Source organism: Haematobia irritans, chromosome 2, assembly GCF_050003625.1.
Source record: "Haematobia irritans isolate KBUSLIRL chromosome 2, ASM5000362v1, whole genome shotgun sequence".
Lineage (NCBI taxonomy): Eukaryota > Metazoa > Arthropoda > Insecta > Diptera > Muscidae > Haematobia > Haematobia irritans.
The window spans coordinates 82,992,545-83,011,741 of record NC_134398.1 but is presented as its reverse complement, the minus strand read 5'-3'; the positions used below and the strand labels follow the sequence as shown (position 1 = coordinate 83,011,741).

At 31.6% G+C, this 19,197-nt stretch overlaps 1 protein-coding gene across 1 annotated transcript; it reads right to left on the bottom strand.

Moving 5' to 3' along the window:
* Positions 1 to 724: 724 nt before the first annotated feature.
* Positions 725 to 14,378, bottom strand: LOC142225646 (phenoloxidase-activating factor 2). The gene is made up of 3 exons (XM_075295451.1): positions 14,243 to 14,378; positions 1,798 to 2,178; positions 725 to 1,737 (listed from the first exon to the last, which is right to left on the bottom strand). Exons 2-3 carry the CDS (start codon positions 2,161 to 2,163, stop codon positions 859 to 861), a joined length of 1,245 nt encoding a protein of 414 aa, XP_075151566.1. The 5' UTR covers positions 2,164 to 2,178; positions 14,243 to 14,378; the 3' UTR covers positions 725 to 858.
* Between the last annotated feature and the right edge of the window lie 4,819 nt (positions 14,379 to 19,197).

The following is a 19,197-nucleotide window of genomic DNA, read 5'->3' as shown; positions in this document are numbered from 1 at the left end:
TTAATAATCCACATTTCAAAGTTTCATTATAAAAATTTAATATAGTATAAATAAAAATGTGTAAATAAAAAAAAAATAGTGTTCGGTCGTAGCAGGGATTGAACCCACGACCCTTTGCATGCAACGCAGACATGCTAACCACTGCTCCACGTGGCCAACAAATGTATGTTTCTGTTAAATAATGTTATGTTTACATGGGCTCGTGGGTGCTGCAAACTATGCTATATAAATGTAACTTATAACGATAATTGTCTACTGGTGACTAAAACAGCTACGTAGCCCAGTGGATAGTGTGTTGGCTTACAAACTGTATGATCCTCGGTTCGATTCTCCGTCCAGCCGAATTGTAAAATTTAAAAAAAAATTGAATAATTTCTTCAACATTATTTGTATTACAGAAAAAGGTGCCAAGAACAAAAAAATTTCGTGGAAGTGAAAATTATGTGAGGGAATGAGCACAATCTTCTTTGGGAAAAATTCTTCCAAGCATATAATATTTTGGGCAAAATGCTTCCAAGCATATAATATGTTCACATAAAACAAACATTAAATTTTTCTGATTTTAACAACGCTTTGTGAAAATCACAAAATGTGATTTTTAGTTCAATTTTCACATGAGGTATTTCATTCACAGAAAAAATCGTCTATAAAAGGCTTGGCCAGACCCAACTTTCGACCATATATACTGACTAAAATAAAAAAAAAATAAAAACACATATAAATGTAACCCAGAAGCCATATTGTTCGACAAATAAGATCAAATCTTTATTCGATTTTCAATTTTTTAGACATCTATGTTACATTACCGTCAACGAGTATTTAATGTTATCTCCCTCTCCCCAATGCCTCGAAACACTATTAGGAAGTGAAATCAGCAAATGGAATTCCGCGTGCACTAAGCTTCTCTGAAATCCATGAACGCAAATACGGAATATTTGCATATACACCTGGAATATTCTCCTCAGCACATCCAACTCCCCACGCCACAATGCCAGCTTGATAAAAGCGATCTGGTACACCTGGAATAGGGCAGACCAATGGAGAGCCACCGTCACCTTTGCAAGTGTCCTTGCCCTTTTCGCCACCGGCACAAATAAAACTCTCATGCAAATTAAAGTAGAGGCCCAGACGTGTCTGCCTCAGATTATTCTGACAGGTTTCATGTGGTACGACAGGCAAATCGATTTTCTTCAAGATCACTTGGTATTCGCCGTCACGGCTGAATTTGTCCTTGCCCCAACCTGTAGCATAGCAGCGACTGTGATCAAAATTGGCATTTGGCTCAGGGAGACAAATAGGACGGATATTTTCCTGCCATGCGAAGGGTTCTTCAAGTATGAGGAGAGCAATGTCATTGTATAGGGCACCCTTGTTGTACTTCTCATGCTTGATTATTTCCCGCACGCGTTTATCGACATGTGGCAAAATTTCATTGGTATTCTGGGTGTCCCATTCACCGCCACGCACCACAAGCTCATTCGCTTGTCGATTGATGACACAATGGGATGCAGTCAAAACGACATTGGCTGCAATTAGGGAACCGCCACAATCATACAAATGGATTATTTCTCCGGCAGCATCTTCAGTACGTAGAATGGCAACCATCCAGGGGAACTCTCCAAATTGGGATTCGTTATCACTGTCGCCGGTAATTCGGTAGCCCACACCATCCTTGTTGCGCCAGCCACAACCACCATGTACTACGGGTGGAAGGGGTGGAATTACAGGATCGCTTCTCTATATAGGGCGAAAAAACTCAATGTCCTGCTATATTCTCATAATGCAATAAAACCTCACCTTATTTGGTAGATCACAACAAAGTTCGTTGTATGAACAAGTGGAGTCATCGATTCGAATGTCAATGAAATTCTCGCCTGTTGTGCTTATAGCTCCATCCACACATAAATGTCTAGGCACACATTCCTTGTCCAAACCACACGATTTATAGGCACCTCCACCGCCATTGGGATTCACTCTGGTATCTGGAGTAGGTACCGGAGCGGGCGTTGGAAGAGGGTCAGGCTTGAATACTTGTGTTGTTCCCTGATCTGGCTTTGGTGTAAAGACCTGATTAATCAGCTCATCCAAACTCAATCCCTGGCCATCGGAATGGACCATCAATAGTCCAAAGACTAATAGAAAACAGCTCAATTTTATCGCCATGCTGCCAGACTAAATCTGAAAATACCAAATGAAATCAAACCGACAGTGAGTATTGATTCAACACGGTCTTCGGCATCTCACAAACCAAGCATTTCTGTGTCAAACAACAGATTCTTCTTGGAATACGTTTTGGAGGTATTCTACTGGGGAACACGGGTCAGTGGTGTTATCAGTTGGGAAAATTGAAAAAGAAACAAATGATCAAATAAACAAAACACAAATTTCTTTCAAGTAGAGACCAAGGAATCTCTAATCTAAATTGTTTACATTGCATCCTCAAGCATTTGTTTAATAAACTAATGCTTAGAAAAGTAGAAATACATTTGGCCCAATTTCTAATCCAAGATTTTAAATACTGATAAGATTCATTTATAATTTCTATTATTTTAACCCTCGACCTAAATTCAAAATAAAAGTGCGGTTAAGAGACACATAGAGAGAGAGAGAGAGAGGTAGAGTAAATAAAGTGAGTAATATAATATATTTTGTATCAGTGTTAATACTTTTTTTGTACACTGAAACAACAAATATGTATCTCACATATCTCGAAAAGGGAATGAAAATTCGATAAATGAGTTCTGTAGCCTAATATAAATTTTATAGAGCCTACATTTGAAAGTTCCTAAACAATGTCTTTATTTAAAAGACATGTTTTTATTCAATTTGGAAAAAACTGTAACTATTGATTGGTAGTATAAATTGAAACATAGTGGTATTCATATATTAGTGTATTTTTATTAAAACAAAAAAAAATAATTTTTTAATTAATTCAATAAAAATTTCAAAAATTCAATTTAATTGACGTCGATTAGAGAACTCAACCAGTTTTTTAATTGATTGAATTAATTATTTAGTTAAATTGATTGAGTTTTGCAAACGACATTGATTAAATTTTTTAGTAAACCGCGAATATTTTCACTCATTTTCGTAACTATTTTTGTATTCTTAGTTTGATTAAAAAAATGGTTGTATCAATTATTTGTTTTATTAAATATTAGAGAGGTTCAACGATTATTTTAACTGACGTAGACTTCCGAGTTTGATTAAACAATTAATTTAAATTCATTTAATTAATTTTTAATTAAAAATTTAAAAGCTTCCAATCATTGACCTAATTGACTTAATGTTTCTAGTTTGCACTAAAAAAATATTGTCGTGAGGTCAAAGATTTCATGTCTTTAAAATACGAATACAAATTTTGCTTAGCATAGAAGACGCATTTCTCTAAAATAAAGTTATTTTCCTTGTCCAAAAGTCGATAAACTTTTCAATGAAGTCGTATTGTCCTTATAATTAAGTGATTTGACTTAAAAATGGTTATCTTAACATGAAAGAAAAAATTTATAGGCTAAGGTCAACTTGACTTTAATAATTCAGAAAAATTCTTTAAATTTAATGAAATTGTCTTTAAATTTGTTGTCTTTTTGCATCTTGACTACAAAGCAAAAAATCGTTCAAATATAGGACATGTTTTTCAAAACTTTATTTTAAAGAAGTTGTTTACTTCAAACATAGCATAATTTCTACTGGAAGTCGAGTCCTAATTTGGAAAATAAAGTTGCCGTTAACTCGTTTTTAAAGGGCTTTTATAGCATATGAAGAAAAAAAAAACTGAGAAAGCGAAAAATTAAAATTTGCTTCCTAGAAGCAAGTGCACAAAACCTATATTTAAAAGAGAATTGTGTCTTAAAAGTATCCTTACTTGTATTCTCCGCTTCTTTGGCTCGGAGTCAATACCAAATTTTTTAAAGTAAATACAAAATCTTTGGAACCGAGTATGCTTTTTTTTCAGTGTGATTAAAAGACTAATTGTATCAATTAATTTGTTAATTGGAAAAGTTTTCAGTTTCAATTAACATTATACTTGGAAATATTTGGGTGATATTGTTTTCTGTGTATTCATAATATCGGTTTAAAATTCAATTTATAAAACATACTTGAAAGTAAAACCTGTTTTCTTAGTTTCAAAAAAAAAAAAAAATAACTTTAATCCAAAGATGCAAAATCCTAAAAATAAATCTTAGAAACTTAAGGAAAATTGCCTTACTTCAAATAGAAACCACTTTAACGAGGAACGCAAATTTCAAAGATTTGTGCCCTAATATAAATAAAAACAATTTCTTTATTTTTAAGAAATTTGTCTTAATATTGTAAATTGTGCATCCTAAAATTCAGGTTGCATAATATTTTGGATAAATATTTTTTTCAGTGTAAACACGAAATGTCAAAATCTAGAACTAAAATCTATTTACAAATCCCAAGTGGCAAAATATCGAGATTTCGATCATTTTCGGATTTAACAGCTTTTTGTTTACAAGCTGAACATTCCCTATTGAAAACCTACTTAAATCTATGTGGATTTGGGACAAAATTCCCTTTTGTGTGTAAATACAGTAAATATATGATATTTGTTTATGTTTATTTGTTTACATGCATTTCTTAAGAGAAACCCAAAATCTGCGACCGCTAGGGCCGCATCGCCAAATTAAATTCTTCTTAATTTCTTGGCGGAGAATGGGACAGTGTTTCCAACGCTTATCAAGTTTTAAAACTCAGCACTAAGCACTGTTGTTGCTTAGCCACGTGGGAATTCTTATTTGTTGAATTAAATCAACGAATAACAAAAATTACATGTTTTTATTATTCTTCTCTTTTAGCAAGATATATACGTTAGCATCTGAATTTGGGGAGAAGAGCCAAAAAAACACTGACTATGTGCCTGGTACGTATCCGACCGAGGCTCCTTGCAAACATTGTATATGCTTAACCCTCTAATGCCCAAGCCCGCCTTTAGGCGGTCTTCATTTAATAAGGAAGCTTTTAGTAAAACACACTTTAAGACAACAAAAATGGGTAAAACATAAAGAAAACTTTATTAAAACTGTTCAAGAGGCTTTGCAGCATATACTGAATTTTATCGTATAAATTTTTCTTGTATAGTTTTCTTGCTTTCGTGTCGTTAACATTTAATCAGCTGGCAAAAAATTGGGGCATTAGAGGGTTAAGGCTAACATTATTCAATTAAATTGAAGAAAATAAAAGAGAGCGGTGAAAAGAGAAAATCTGCAGTTTGTATAGGCATGTACGTTATTTTCTTTATATCGGCATAATATTTTTCTTCTAGATGCATCAAAACAAATTGAAACGGGCAATCAGCCAACATTTTCGAACAAAGAAAAACATAAAAAAATAAAAAAACAAACTAAAAATCACCTCTTTACCATATATTCCCAAACATATTCTGCTTCAAGCATATATATTTTCAAAATTTTTTCAAAAAAAAATTGTTTGCACTGTACGAACATATAATGTTTTACCTTAAACATGTCTTTTGTTAAGGCCCCAAATAGTCTTTTGTTAAGGCCCCAAATAATTCCAGTTTCTAAACATTTATTTGCTTGCACACACAAAAAAATTTTTTTCTGATTCAATCACGAAATTAATTGATCCAATTAATTTTTTAATTGAAATGTCTTCAATCACCAAAATGATAGTATCAATCAGAGTTTTAATTGGGCATAGAAAAAATTCTTGATTAAAAAATTTATTGATTTCATTACCAAATTTCAATTAATTTTTTAATTGATTCAATTAAAAATTTAATTGATGTTGATTGCAAAACTCAATTAATTTAGTAATTAAAAGAGGTAACTATTTTCAATTACATTTTGAATTGGCTTAGAATTTTTATACGGATTAACAATTGATTGTTTGAAAAAAAAAATTTAATTAAAAATTTAAAAAAAATTTTCATCACTTTTTTAACTGACTTAGTCTTCCGAATTTGATTAAAAAGTTACTTGTATCAATTAATTTTTTAATTAAAAATTTTAAAATTTTCAATCATTGACTTAATTAACTTAATGTTTCTATCATTATTAAAAAGTTAATTGTATCAATTAATTTATTAATTGAAAAAATTTTCAACTTCAATTAACTTTTTAATTGGAAATATTTTGGTTATATTTTTTTCTGTGCAGAGAAAGGTCTTAAATATAAAAAAACCCCTGTTTGTAATTTAGTTGAATGTTATACGCCAAACATTTATTTATAAACTGAAAGTAGAGTTTTCTTTTCTGAGGAACGAAGTTTTAGGCAAGCAAAGTTTTCTTTTCTTGCTAAAGAATTTTCTTTAAAGTCAAATAAAAAGAGCTAGAGACAATCGTTGAATCGCATATCACAAATTTGGGTTTATTTGGCCAAAAGAAAAAATACTTTATAATAAATGAGAATTTCGTTTGTCTAAAATTTCGTTCCTGAGGAAAGTATTTTTTCTTTGGATGTATACACAATATGTAAACCGATAAGAAATCCTGAGCGTCTACTGAGAAACTAACATTTTTATTTGTTGTAATTAAAGTATTAGTTGTACATACATTTACATGTCTTTCGTTATCTATCTGCGTTGCCATCTTAATCTTTTCGGAAATTTCTAAACATATATATGTTTATAAGAAATGTCTAAGTTATTCGTAAGAAAGTGTAATCTAATGAAAATATCTGAACATATTACTCAACTCATACACTGTTAGAAAAATATCCTTTTCATATGTTTCGATATAAACAAAATGTGTTTCGGGCACAATTTTTAAACACAATATATTTAAGTGCAAACCTGTAATGTTCCCAAACTAACACTAAATGTTTGGAACACATATGTTATATGTTAGAATATATTATGTTTGGGGCATGCATGTTTCATAAAAATTATATGTGTGAATGTAAACATACATAAATTTACAAATTTCGAGTAAACATATATATATGTTGTGATATTTTATTCAGAGAGCGACAGAGAGAGAGTATAGAGAAAGAAATAGAGATGGAAACCGGGAGAGTTTACAAAAGATATCAAATTAACACAGCGAGAGAATCAAAAGAGAGCAATTTCTGTGAAATCGCTTATATGTTGTTTCGGAAACTGCTTTGTGATAAGGCCAAAAATGTTATATGCTGAAGTCTAAATATTATTTAATTTGAATATTAGAATGAGTATTCGGAATAAAGATAATAGAGATTCGGAACCAAGACATTTGAAAAAAACAGAATGTGTTTTCGTCTTGAAAGCAGCATTTTACGTATGTGTGGACAAGTGTTTTGTGTATCATTTTTGCGTTATGGGTACACTATTTTTCTTGGTTTGTTAAAAGAAACCGGAACGTACGAGGAGTAAGTCAAAATATTCTGGCAAAGGAAATTAAAAAAAAAAAAACGGTGGAAAATATACACAAATTATAAAGGGATATTCATAAAAATAACGAAAGGGCATTATACTCTTTTTTAGAGTTGGGACAGTAAAATGAAAAAAGGAGGAAATGGTGAAAAATTAAACAGTAAAATGTATAAGAACAAAGTTTAGTTCCTCTTTATTAATAAGTAGTCCAAGAGGAGTTGACGGACATCTTCAAATATAAAAGCGGGCATTAAGTTCGAGTTTTGCAGCAACATTTGAAAAAGTTTATTTTATTTAAAACGAATTATTAAAGAAAAGTAAAAGGCAAAACAGGGTCATTTTAGAGCGATAATGCCAACTTAATACCGGCCTTAAAGTTAAAAATTAAATTAAGTACAAAACATGATAAGTTTTAAATGCATTTAAAATGGTGTTAAATGCTAGTAAAAAACTGTTCACGCCTAAATATATGTATGTGTATATTATAAAATTATTTATGTATGTTTATACTCGACTCCACTGTCTTCTTTTATTAGAGTTTTTGAATTCTTTCCAAAATTTCAAACTTTTATACCAAAAACAATTTTTTGTTACAAAATTGTTATATTTGCAATAAAAAAATAATATTTTATCCAAAAGCTCAGTCCATTTCGTTTATATCAAGATCTGTTTCTGACTGTAAATCTTTAATAACCCACATTTCGAAGTTTCATTATAAAAAAATAATATAGTATAAATATAAATGTGTAAATTAAAACAAGTATATACGGCCAGGCCGAATCTTATGTACCCTCCACCATGGATTGCGTAGAAACTTCTACGAAAGACTGCCATCCACAAATTTAAATTCACATGGTTGTTAAATATCATATACTACCACCACGTACCAAATTTCAACCAGATCGGATGAATTTTGCTTCTCCAAAAGGCACCGGAGGTCAAATATGGGGATCGGTTTATATGGGAGCTATATATAATTATGAACTGATAGGAACCAATTCCTGCATGGTTGTTGGATACCATATACTAACATCACGTACCAAATTTCAACCGAATGGGAAGAATTCTGCTCTTCCAAGGTGCTCCGGAGGTCAAATCTGGGGATCGGTTTATATGGGGCCTATATATAATTATGGACCGATATCGACCAATTTTTGCATGGGTGTTTTTGCATGGTCATTAGAGACCATATACTAACATCATGTACCAAATTTTAGCCGGATCGTATGAAATTTGTTTCTCTTAGGAGCTCTGCAAGCTAAATCGGGGGATCGGTTTATATGGGGAGCCACCGTGGTGCAATGGTTAGCATGCCCGCCTTGCATACACAAGGTCGTGGGTTCGATTCCTGCTACGACCGAACACCAAAAAGTTTTTCAGCGGTGGATTATCCCACCTCAGTAATGCTGGTGACATTTCTGAGGTTTTCAAAGCTTCTCTAAGTGGTTTCACTGGAATGTGGAACGCCGTTCGGACTCGGCTATAAAAAGGAGGTCCCTTGTCATTGAGCTTAACATGGAATCGGGCAGCACTAAGTGATAAGAGAGAAGTTCACCACTGTGGTATCACAATGGACTGAATAGTCTAAGTGAGCCTGATACATCGGGCGGCCACATAACCTAACCTAACCTATGGGGACTATATATAATTATGGACCGATGTGGACCAATTTTTGCATGGTTGTTAGAGACCATATACTAACACCATGTACAAAATTTCAGCCGGATCGGATGAAATTTACTTCTCTTATAGGCTCCGCAAGCCAAATCGGGGGATCGGTTTATATGGGGGCTATATATAATTATGGACCGATGTCAACCAATTTTTGCATGGTTGTTAGAGACCATATACTAACACCATGTACAAAATTTCAGCCGGATCGGATGAAACTTGCTTCCCTTAGAGGGTCTGCAAGCCAAATTTCGGGGTTCGTTTATATGGGGGCTATACGTAAAAGTGGACCGATATGGCCCATTTGCAATACCATCCGACCTACATCAATAACAACTACTTGTGCCAAGTTTCAAGTCGATAGCTTATTTCGTTCGGAAGATAGCGTGATTTCTACAGACACACGGACGGACATGCTCAGATCGACTCACAATTTCACCACGACCCAGAATATATATACTTTATGGGGTCTTAGAGCAATATTTCCATGTGTTACAAACGGAATGACAAAGTTATGGTGGAGGGTATAAAAAAAACAATTGGTGTTTGGTTGGAGCAGGGATTGAACCCACGACCCTTTGCATGTACGGCAGACATGCTAACCACTGCTCCACGTTGCCAATACATGTATGTTTCTGTTAAATAATGTTAGGTTTGCATGGGCTCGTGGGCGCTGCAAACTATGCTATATAAATGTAACTTATAACGATAATTGTCTACTGGCGACTATAACAGCTACGTAGATCAGTGGTAGTGTGTTGGCTTACAAACTGTATGGTCCTCGGTTCGATTCTCCGTCCAGGCGAAAGGTAAAATTTGAAAAAATCATAAAATTGAATAATTTCTTCAACATTATTTGTATTACAGAAAAAGGTGCCAAGAACAAAAAAATTTCGTGGAAGTGAAAATTATGTTAGGGAATGAGCACAATCTTCTTTGGGGAAAATTCTTCCAAGCATATAATATTTTTGGGCTCAAAATGCTTCCAAACATATAATATGTTCACATTAAACAAACATGTTAATGTTTCGGCAGTATCCAATAATATATGTGCTTCCTGCAAAATATGTTTGGAACATATGTTAGAGAGGCGATTTTTTTTGAGGGTGTAGTGTTTTAGACACTTTCAATTTTACCATTTTATATATGAGACACTTTTCAAAAACTAAATACTCCAGACTTAGGAATATGCAAAACTGCAGATGTTATTGTACTGCATGAAATAATAAACATTACTTTATTTATAATTAGTATATAAACTAACTAAATGTATACGTGATATTATTCAAAGAAATGACAAACATTATTCAGTTCAACTTCAATCACTTTAAAATCAAGAGCTATCATTCTGTAGGTATAACTTTCGATGAGTTCTCATTTGCATAATGGTCGATGCCTTTATTTCATAGTAATTCGAAGAATACAGCTAACTCTAAAGTCCAAACAGAACTTTCATTTTATTCGATTCTTTCAACAATCAACGTAGAATGTTCTGCAACCACTGTAGCGATTTAAGCCATTAATTGGAAATACGTAAAAAGCAAACTTTCTTTCTGAATGTTAATAATCTACCAAACCGCAGATCATTTAATATACAATAAATCTGACGCATTTTTAAATATCGAAATGAGCACGCAAAATTACAAATTTAAATAACGGAGATGCATCCAGAAACATAATATGTTCTAACATATTAACATATATACCAAACAACATTGGAAAATGTGTCTCTGCAGAGTCTCCTCTTTGATTTCTTGAAATCGCAACGTCTTGCTCATTCTAGTAATTCGGGTAAACATCTTTAGAATTTATATTTCAAATCAACAGAGGGATGGACGGAAATAGCTAAATTGAACTACTCAGAAAAAACGATTTTCTGATTCAATCTCAAAATGAATTGATTCAATTAATTTTTTTATTGTAACTGCTTCAATCACGAAAATGATAATATAAATAGAATTAATTAGAAATAAAAATACAATTGATTAATTGGTTTCTTCGACACTTTTAATTAAATTGTTTATTGATTTGTTAATGGTGGCAATTAATTATTTATTTATAATTATTTGGTCTTTGAATGAAATAGTTTTCTTGTTATCATTATTATTGTTTTGATATCAGCTTAAAACCATACAATGCACACAAAAAAATTTTTTTCTGATTCAATCACGAAATTAATTGATCCAATTAATTTTTTAATTGAAATGTCTTCAATCACAGAAATGATAGTATCAATTAAAAAATTAATTGACAGTCTATTAAAAAATTAATTGATCCAATTAAATATTTAATTGATACTATTAATTTGTGTGATTGATTTTTATTTCAATTAAAAAAATTGTTGGATCAATTAAATTTTTAATTGAATATTTTGTAAAACTCAATTAAGATTTTAATTGGAAAAATTTTTGTGAAATTTTTTTCTGTGTGACTAAACTACAACAATAGCTTAACCAACAGAGGAAAAGTATGTTTTTCAAATTTATTTGGGCAAAGAGTGCACAATGGTTGGATGGACGATCTTTTCGGGATCAGAGAATGAAGCTGCCCAGTCGCACCGCCGGTTTTTTTTGTGCCAGCCGACGCCGACTCAAACTTAGCCACCAACTTATCAAAAATAATAATTTATATCGGAAAAATTTGTTTTGCATTTGTATTTTTGCCAAAATGTTCCATCCACAATCAATCAGTACACGGATGAAAAAGACTGTTTTTCATATGTTTGGCTATAAACATTATATGTTTGGAACACAAATTTTTAAACACAATATTTTTGAGTGCAAGCATATAATGTTCATAAACTAGCATAACATGTTTGGGACATATATGTTAATATGTTAGAACATACTATGTTTGGGACATAAAATGTTTGTAAATATAATATGCTTGGATGCAAACATATATTAATTTAGAAATAGCCTATAAACATATATGTGTTTAGTAGCTTGGAGCGCTATTTAACAGGGAGCGATATTGAATTAAGTTGGTGGTTGTTGCTTGTTATTACAAAATTAACATTTTATTTTTCCTTGGGCAATTGATCAGCTACTTCTTTGATCCTTACAAACTGTGTGGTCCGCTGTTCGAATCCCCGTCCGGCAAAAGGTAAAATTAAAATAAAAAAATCATAAAATTGAATAATTTCTTCTACAATGTTTGTATTACAGAAAAAGGTGCTAAGAACTAAAAAAACTCGTGGAAGTGAGAAAGATGTGGGGGAATATACAATTAGGCAGAAACAAAATTTTGAGCATTCAGGTCGAAAACCTATGTTGTTAGCACCTATATTACCTGTTTATTTTCATAATTCATTATGATTGTAAATATATAAGTAAATAAATAACATTTTGAGCACAATATTTTTTGGGAGAATTTTTTTTAAGCATATAATATTTTTGGGTGCAAAATGCTTCCAAACATATTATATGTTCACATAATAACATATTGTTTTTTAGAAGACAACATTATTGAATTTGGATGCAAAAATAAAAAATGTTTGGAACTTAGACTACCCAAACATATATTGTTTAGACCAATATGCTTTCAAACATATTATATATTGGAAGAGATCAAACATATAAATGTTTGGGCAATACCCAAAAATGTATATGCTTGAAGCAAAATATGTTTGGGAGTATATGTTACAGAAGCGATTTTTTGTGAGCGTGTAGTTTTGCAAAAAATTACCTCAGAAAATTCGAATGAAATTTGATTTTAAGATTGGTTGTACAATGAATCTCAAATTGATTTGATTATTGGATGATTATTGACAAATTTATATCGGCTCATCCGTCAAGCCGCCGCCATCGGAGTCAAAAATTTAGTGTCAGCCGGCGCCGACAAAATGGGTCGGCTTCATCACTGGTTGGGATTTCCACATTCCTCATCAGCATCATCTACTTGCACCGAAAATATCAACCAATTATCAGAATAGAGTGAACTAACTTGAACGTTGAATAATCGACTTTGCTTTAATAAATTTATACAAAAATTTTCTTGTAATTTTATAAAAGTTCATACGATTTAGCACCTTCCTAGGAATTTTCCTTTTACAAATAGAGTTGAATTTATCTTTAAGTTTGAGTACAAATGGAATAAACCTGTGAATAGTATGTACACAGAAACTAAATTTTCAAAACAAAATTTTAATTATATTTTTAATTGGAAATAGTTTTTAGTTTAATAAATATTTGCAATCATTATATAATCTCGTTTTTTTCTAATTTGATTAAAAAGTTAATTGTATCGCTTTTCAATTGATTGCGTTTTCAACTTCAAGCAACATTTTAATTGGATATATTTTGGTGATATTTTTTCTGTTTAGAATCTCACCACGACCAAGAATATATATATACTTTGTAAAGTCTGAGACCAATAATGCGTTACAAACGGCTTGACAAAGTTAGTATACCCCGATCCTGTGGTGGAGGGTATAAAAAACTTAGATGTAGCAGTGATTTCAATTTTCATTTTAGTGAAATATAACGTTTTATGTGTCTCAACAAATTTGGACTAAATTCTTATTTCGCAAAAAATAAATCGGTTTTGGCGTGTACATATAGCGGATCCCCGATTTTAAGAAATTACCATTCGACTATCCACCATTCGTTCGCGAATTATATAAGAGCTTATTGTTACATTTGTTACCGAAAAAAAATCAGCTAAGCTGGATGCGGTGTTGTCCCATTATCGCCGGTTTATTATTATCTTCGATTGATACGAGTATCTGACAAAAACGAATTGACCACCATTAATACTGCCTTATTTTTTTAATGTCCATATTCTTGTATGAGTACATACTTAATATGCAAAACACATCGCCAACAATTAAGACAAATTGAACTTGAAAAATGCAAAATAATAAAAAACAACACGAGATACAAAAAATTACCGAAAAGAAATCGATTAAACTAAAGGCAACAAAAAAGCAAAATAAATTTGTTGCCAAAACTGGTTTTCCCATTAACTAAAGATTCTGATGAATTGACTTTCGATACACTCTCTCTCACTCTCGTCTAGCCGTGGGTAAAACCAAAATGCACAGACCAACCAAGCCATAATTACAAATGTACACATCCCAAAGTAACCGGACATATTTGTTCACACGAAGGTATAATAGCGTGTTGACCACCTTCATATTATTACGGTATTGAACGTAGAACTCTTCTTTGCATGAATGCCTATTCGACTGTATATGTACGTCTGTGGACAAAAACAGGAATACAAACTACGTACGTAATTCTATCACTGGAACTCGAAATCGCACTTCGGTAACTGGGCAAATTAAACGTCTGATCGCTTAGACTATCAATAAAGAACTGATTTCATACCTAATCAAAGTTTCAAATCTATCTTCAGTAAGTTTCACATATCGGATGAGCAACTTTAGCACCGGAACTAATTATATTTCTCACCACTGAGTTAAATTCTTTATTTGTATCTGGCAATAATACAGCGAGCTTTTGATAACTTAAAAAGCTCTTAACATAGTGTTGTACAAATCACATGTAGATGGCGCACGAAGTATATATTCCACATTCATATAATTTAGCAACCGGTAGAAGACTCTTTACACACAAATAGACTATGTAGCTGGTGCACCCTCAAAAAAAATCGCTTCTCTAACATATGTTCCAAACATATTTTGCAGGAACCACATATATTAGTGGATGCTGCCGAAACATTAATATGTTTGTTTTATGTGAACATATTATATGTTTGGAAGCATTTTGAGCCCAAAAATATTATATGCTTGGAAGAACTTTCCCCAAAGAAGATTGTGCTCATTCCCTAACATAATTTTCACTTCCACGAAATTTTTAGTTCTTGGTACCTTTTTCTGTAATACAAATAATGTTGAAGAAATTATTCAATTTTATAAATTTTTTAAATTTTACCTTTCGCCTGGACGGAGAATCGAACCGAGGACCATACAGTTTGTAAGCCAACACACTATCCACTGGGCTACGTAGCAGTTATAGTCACCAGTAGACAATTATCGTTATAAGTTACATTTATATAGCATAGTTTGCAGCGCCCACGAGCCCATACAAACATAACATTATTTAAAAGAAACATACATTTGTTGGCCACGTGGAGCAGTGGTTAGCATGTCTGCCTTGCATGCAAAGGGTCGTGGGTTCAATTCCTGCTCCGACCGACCGATATAATGAAACTTCGAAATGTGGGTTATTAAAGATTTACAGTCAGAAACAGTGCTTGATATAAACGAAATGGCTTTTGAATAAAATATTATTTTTTTTTTTTTGCAAAAATAACAATTTTATAACAAAAAAACTTTTTTTGGTATACAAGTTTGAAATTTTGGAGGAAAATCAAAAACTCTAACAAAAGAAGAGTATAAACATACATAAATAATTTTTTAATGTACACATAAATTTATTTAGGCGTGACCCGTTTTTTACTAGCATTTAACACCATTTTATGTTAAATGCCTTTAAAACTTATCGTGTTTTGTACTTAATTTCATTTTTACCTTTAAGGACGTTAAAAAATGTGTGTCCATAATACCAAAATGATAAACAAAACACTTGTCCACATATACATAAAATTCTCCTCTCAAGGCGAAAACACATGCTGTTTTTTTCAAATTTCTATGCTCTTGGTTCCGAGTGTCTATTCTCTTTACTTCGAATACTCGTTCTAATATTCAAATTAAATAATATTTAGACTTTAGCATATCAAATTTTTGGCCTTATCATAAAGCAGTTTTCCGAAACAACATACAACCGTTTCACAGAAATTGTAAACATATATATGTTTACTCGAAATTTGTAAATTTATATATGTTTACATTCAACATATTATTTTTATGAAACCTTCATGCCACAAACAAAATATATTTTAACATATTAACGTATGTGTGCCAAACATTTAGTGTTAGTTTAGGAACATTACATGTTGGCACTTAAATATATTGTGTTTAAAAATTGTGCCCGAAACACATTTTGTTTATATCGGAACATATGAAAAACATATTTTTCTAACAGTGTGGGTACTATGTTCGGGGTTTCCTGGTACTAAAGATACTGTTACGAATTTGATATTTCTAGATTTAAGTTTATTCAAATTAGTTTCCGTTAATTTAAAATTTCAAATTGTAACGGTCAAAGTACGTCATCACATTCATTTCTTTATTTTCTCGTACTTTCCTAAACATCTTTTGTGTTCTTAGTTTCACAATAATTGTAGTAACCCCTTTTGTTTTGTTATTGTTGTAGTAATATGAGCACAACCCTCTGTCAGCTAAATTACGAGATAGGCAGAAACGACAAATTGATTGTTCTAGATGATTGTAGGTAAGACTATGAACAGAAGATTAAATAATTGTAGGCAAAACTATGAACATAATCAGCTATTCATGTGCGACATCTGCCGGACACTAGTAGAACATACCAGATGGCTGTGGGCAATGAAGATAACCAGTTGAATATGTGCTGATAGATGAATTGTATCTAGATAGTTCTAGATGGTCTACAAGGCCAGACTATCCAGAATTTTCGAAATCGTCAAATCACGGTATATAAGCCCCTGACGGAGGGAGCTGTAAAGTCAGTCGTATGCTAAAATTCATACAGTATATATCGTAGAGCAAAAAAGTGAAACCAATCAGTTAAACAATTAAATTGTAGATTGTCGTTATTTGAAAAGAACTGTGTTTTAATTATCGGGTAATGAAATACGCCTCAATAAAAAAACGTAACAATACTAAATTAGAATAGGATGAAAAAATTGAGTTAAATTTTGCATCAGTTTAATGATGTACGTTGTTTCGGTATAGGTTTGACGTTTACTATCCTGAAATCCTTCCATTTGTTAACAAAATCCCATTTTCCACACTAATCTGCATTTTCTAGTCTATTGACACATATACATATAAATTAAATTAATTTCGTTTAACAATGACTGATGATGGTTAATACTACGTTCACTCGTTTTGAACTTTCCTCGCAAATATTAAGAAAAAGCCCTAAATTGCTCTAGATTTTTTTTAAATCCCTAAAATATTTTAGGAATGTAAATAGGTACAAAATGGTTTTCCAAATTTTATGAAAAAAAAACCTGTGATGATACACCCCAAAAAAAAATTAAAAAAAATGAAATAACCACATTGCGTACATTTATTAATATTAATGGACATTAATATTAATAAATCACATACCATATATGATTTCTACACTCAAAAAAAGGTTTTTTGGATCCAAAGATTTTGACCTTCCTTTAAGGATTTTGGTATTGATTCCGAGCCAAACATGCGGGTTCTTTAAAATAAGAAATTTTTTGCTCCCTATCTGGCTTTAACTCTAGGATCTATAAAATTGGAAATAGGATACAGATCTCATTTATCGAATTTTCATTCTATTTTTCCGTTATATTAATAAAGCTATTCACGTACAAACAAATGCCAGTGTAAAAATCCAATTTATGACGGATACTTCAAAGTAAAAAATAAGTCTTAGCCTATATTTGAAACGTTTTTATCTTAAATCTAAAGATTCAATATTTCAGTTAATTTAAGGACGATTTCTTCAAATCAAAAATGTGTTTCTTTATTTTAAGGAAAATTTGCCTTAGTTTCAAGACATGAAACTTTAACTAAGGGACGCAATTTTTCAAAATTTGTGTCCTAAATTTAATGAAAAAAAATTGAAGCAAAGATTATAAACTTTATTTTAATTAAAATTTCATTATTTTAAAGAAATTTGTCCTTAATAGTGTGTAAATTTTGCATCCTAAACTTGAGGTTGCGTAATTTGCAAACTGTAAACTATATTATGGGAAGAATGAAAATCATTGGCACCAAAAAAAGTTGGCAACACTGTTGAAATAACACGTATTTTTTGCAATTATTCGGAGGCTCCAGAAAATTATTAAATATTTCGTTGTTTACAACATCAGTTGTTATTAAAAAAGTTATATATTCAAAAAGAATACGAGATTCGGAGAAGTGTCAAGAAAGTGCCAATGCTCTGGGTTAAGTAAAAGAGAGTTCGATCGGTTATTGCAAAATGAGAACGAGTTATTTAACTGTCAACTGTGTGATGATGGAAATGGAAGTGAAGAGATAAAGAGAGAATTAAAAACAATAAAAACAGAGTTGAAGAAACTGGAGAAATTAGATGAGCTGACTGATTCTATCCAATTTATGTCAGAGAAGTTTGATGTGCTTGTCAATGATGTGAAAGAAAATAAGAAGAAAATAAATGAAATTCAAAAAGAAAATAATAAACTAAAAAATGAAGTTCAGTATCTTAAATCATCCGTGAAGTTTTTGAACGATAAAATTGTAAAAAATGACTGCATTATCAGTGGATTGAAAGTCAATGCAGAAATAAGTGCTAAGGAAGCAATAATTAAACTATCAAATAATGTGGGTGTTGAGTTGGAACAAAATGACTTAGAAGAAGCATATTACATTAAGAACAGAAACAAAACAAAAGGAGAGAAAACAGTTGTTGTGAAATTTATTTCAAAACACAAGAAGGAGAAATTAATGGCTGCTAAAACTAAACTAAAAGAAAGTGAGAATACGAAAAATGTCTATATAAACGATTTTTTGAGCAAAGAAACAATGAATCTTTTTAACTACGCAAAAGCCTTAAAGACAATTGGCTATCGTTCCGTTTATGCCAAAGACGGAAAAGTGTTTTGCAAAAGGAATGAAATTTCCAGAGCGCAAGTTGTTAGATGTGAGGAAGATGTAGATCAAATTCTTACTGAAGCAACAACAAGTAAACATTGGAGTCGGAGACCAATGGTTCAAAACAGACAAGTTATTCTACCAAGTGAAGAAGAAGATGATGAGGAAGAAAGAGAAGAAGATGGCGCAGTTTATGTTTCTCCTAATCAGAACTAAATTATCATATATTGCTTTATAGTTAATTTTTTTTTTTTCTTTAGTATGATTCATAATCAATATTTTAAAAATTTTGAAGATTTTACTAAATATATTTATGAAATTAACAGCAATTTTTTTAATATTTTGAGCATTAATGCAAGAAGTATATCATCAATTGATAAATTTGACAGATTTAAATGTTTGCTATCAAGGTTTGCCAAATTGCCAGACATAATTGCAGTACAAGAAACATGGTTTAAGAGGGAAATGACACAATTATATTCAATTCCGGGGTTTGAAAACATACATTGTTGTAGAGATGATGGATATG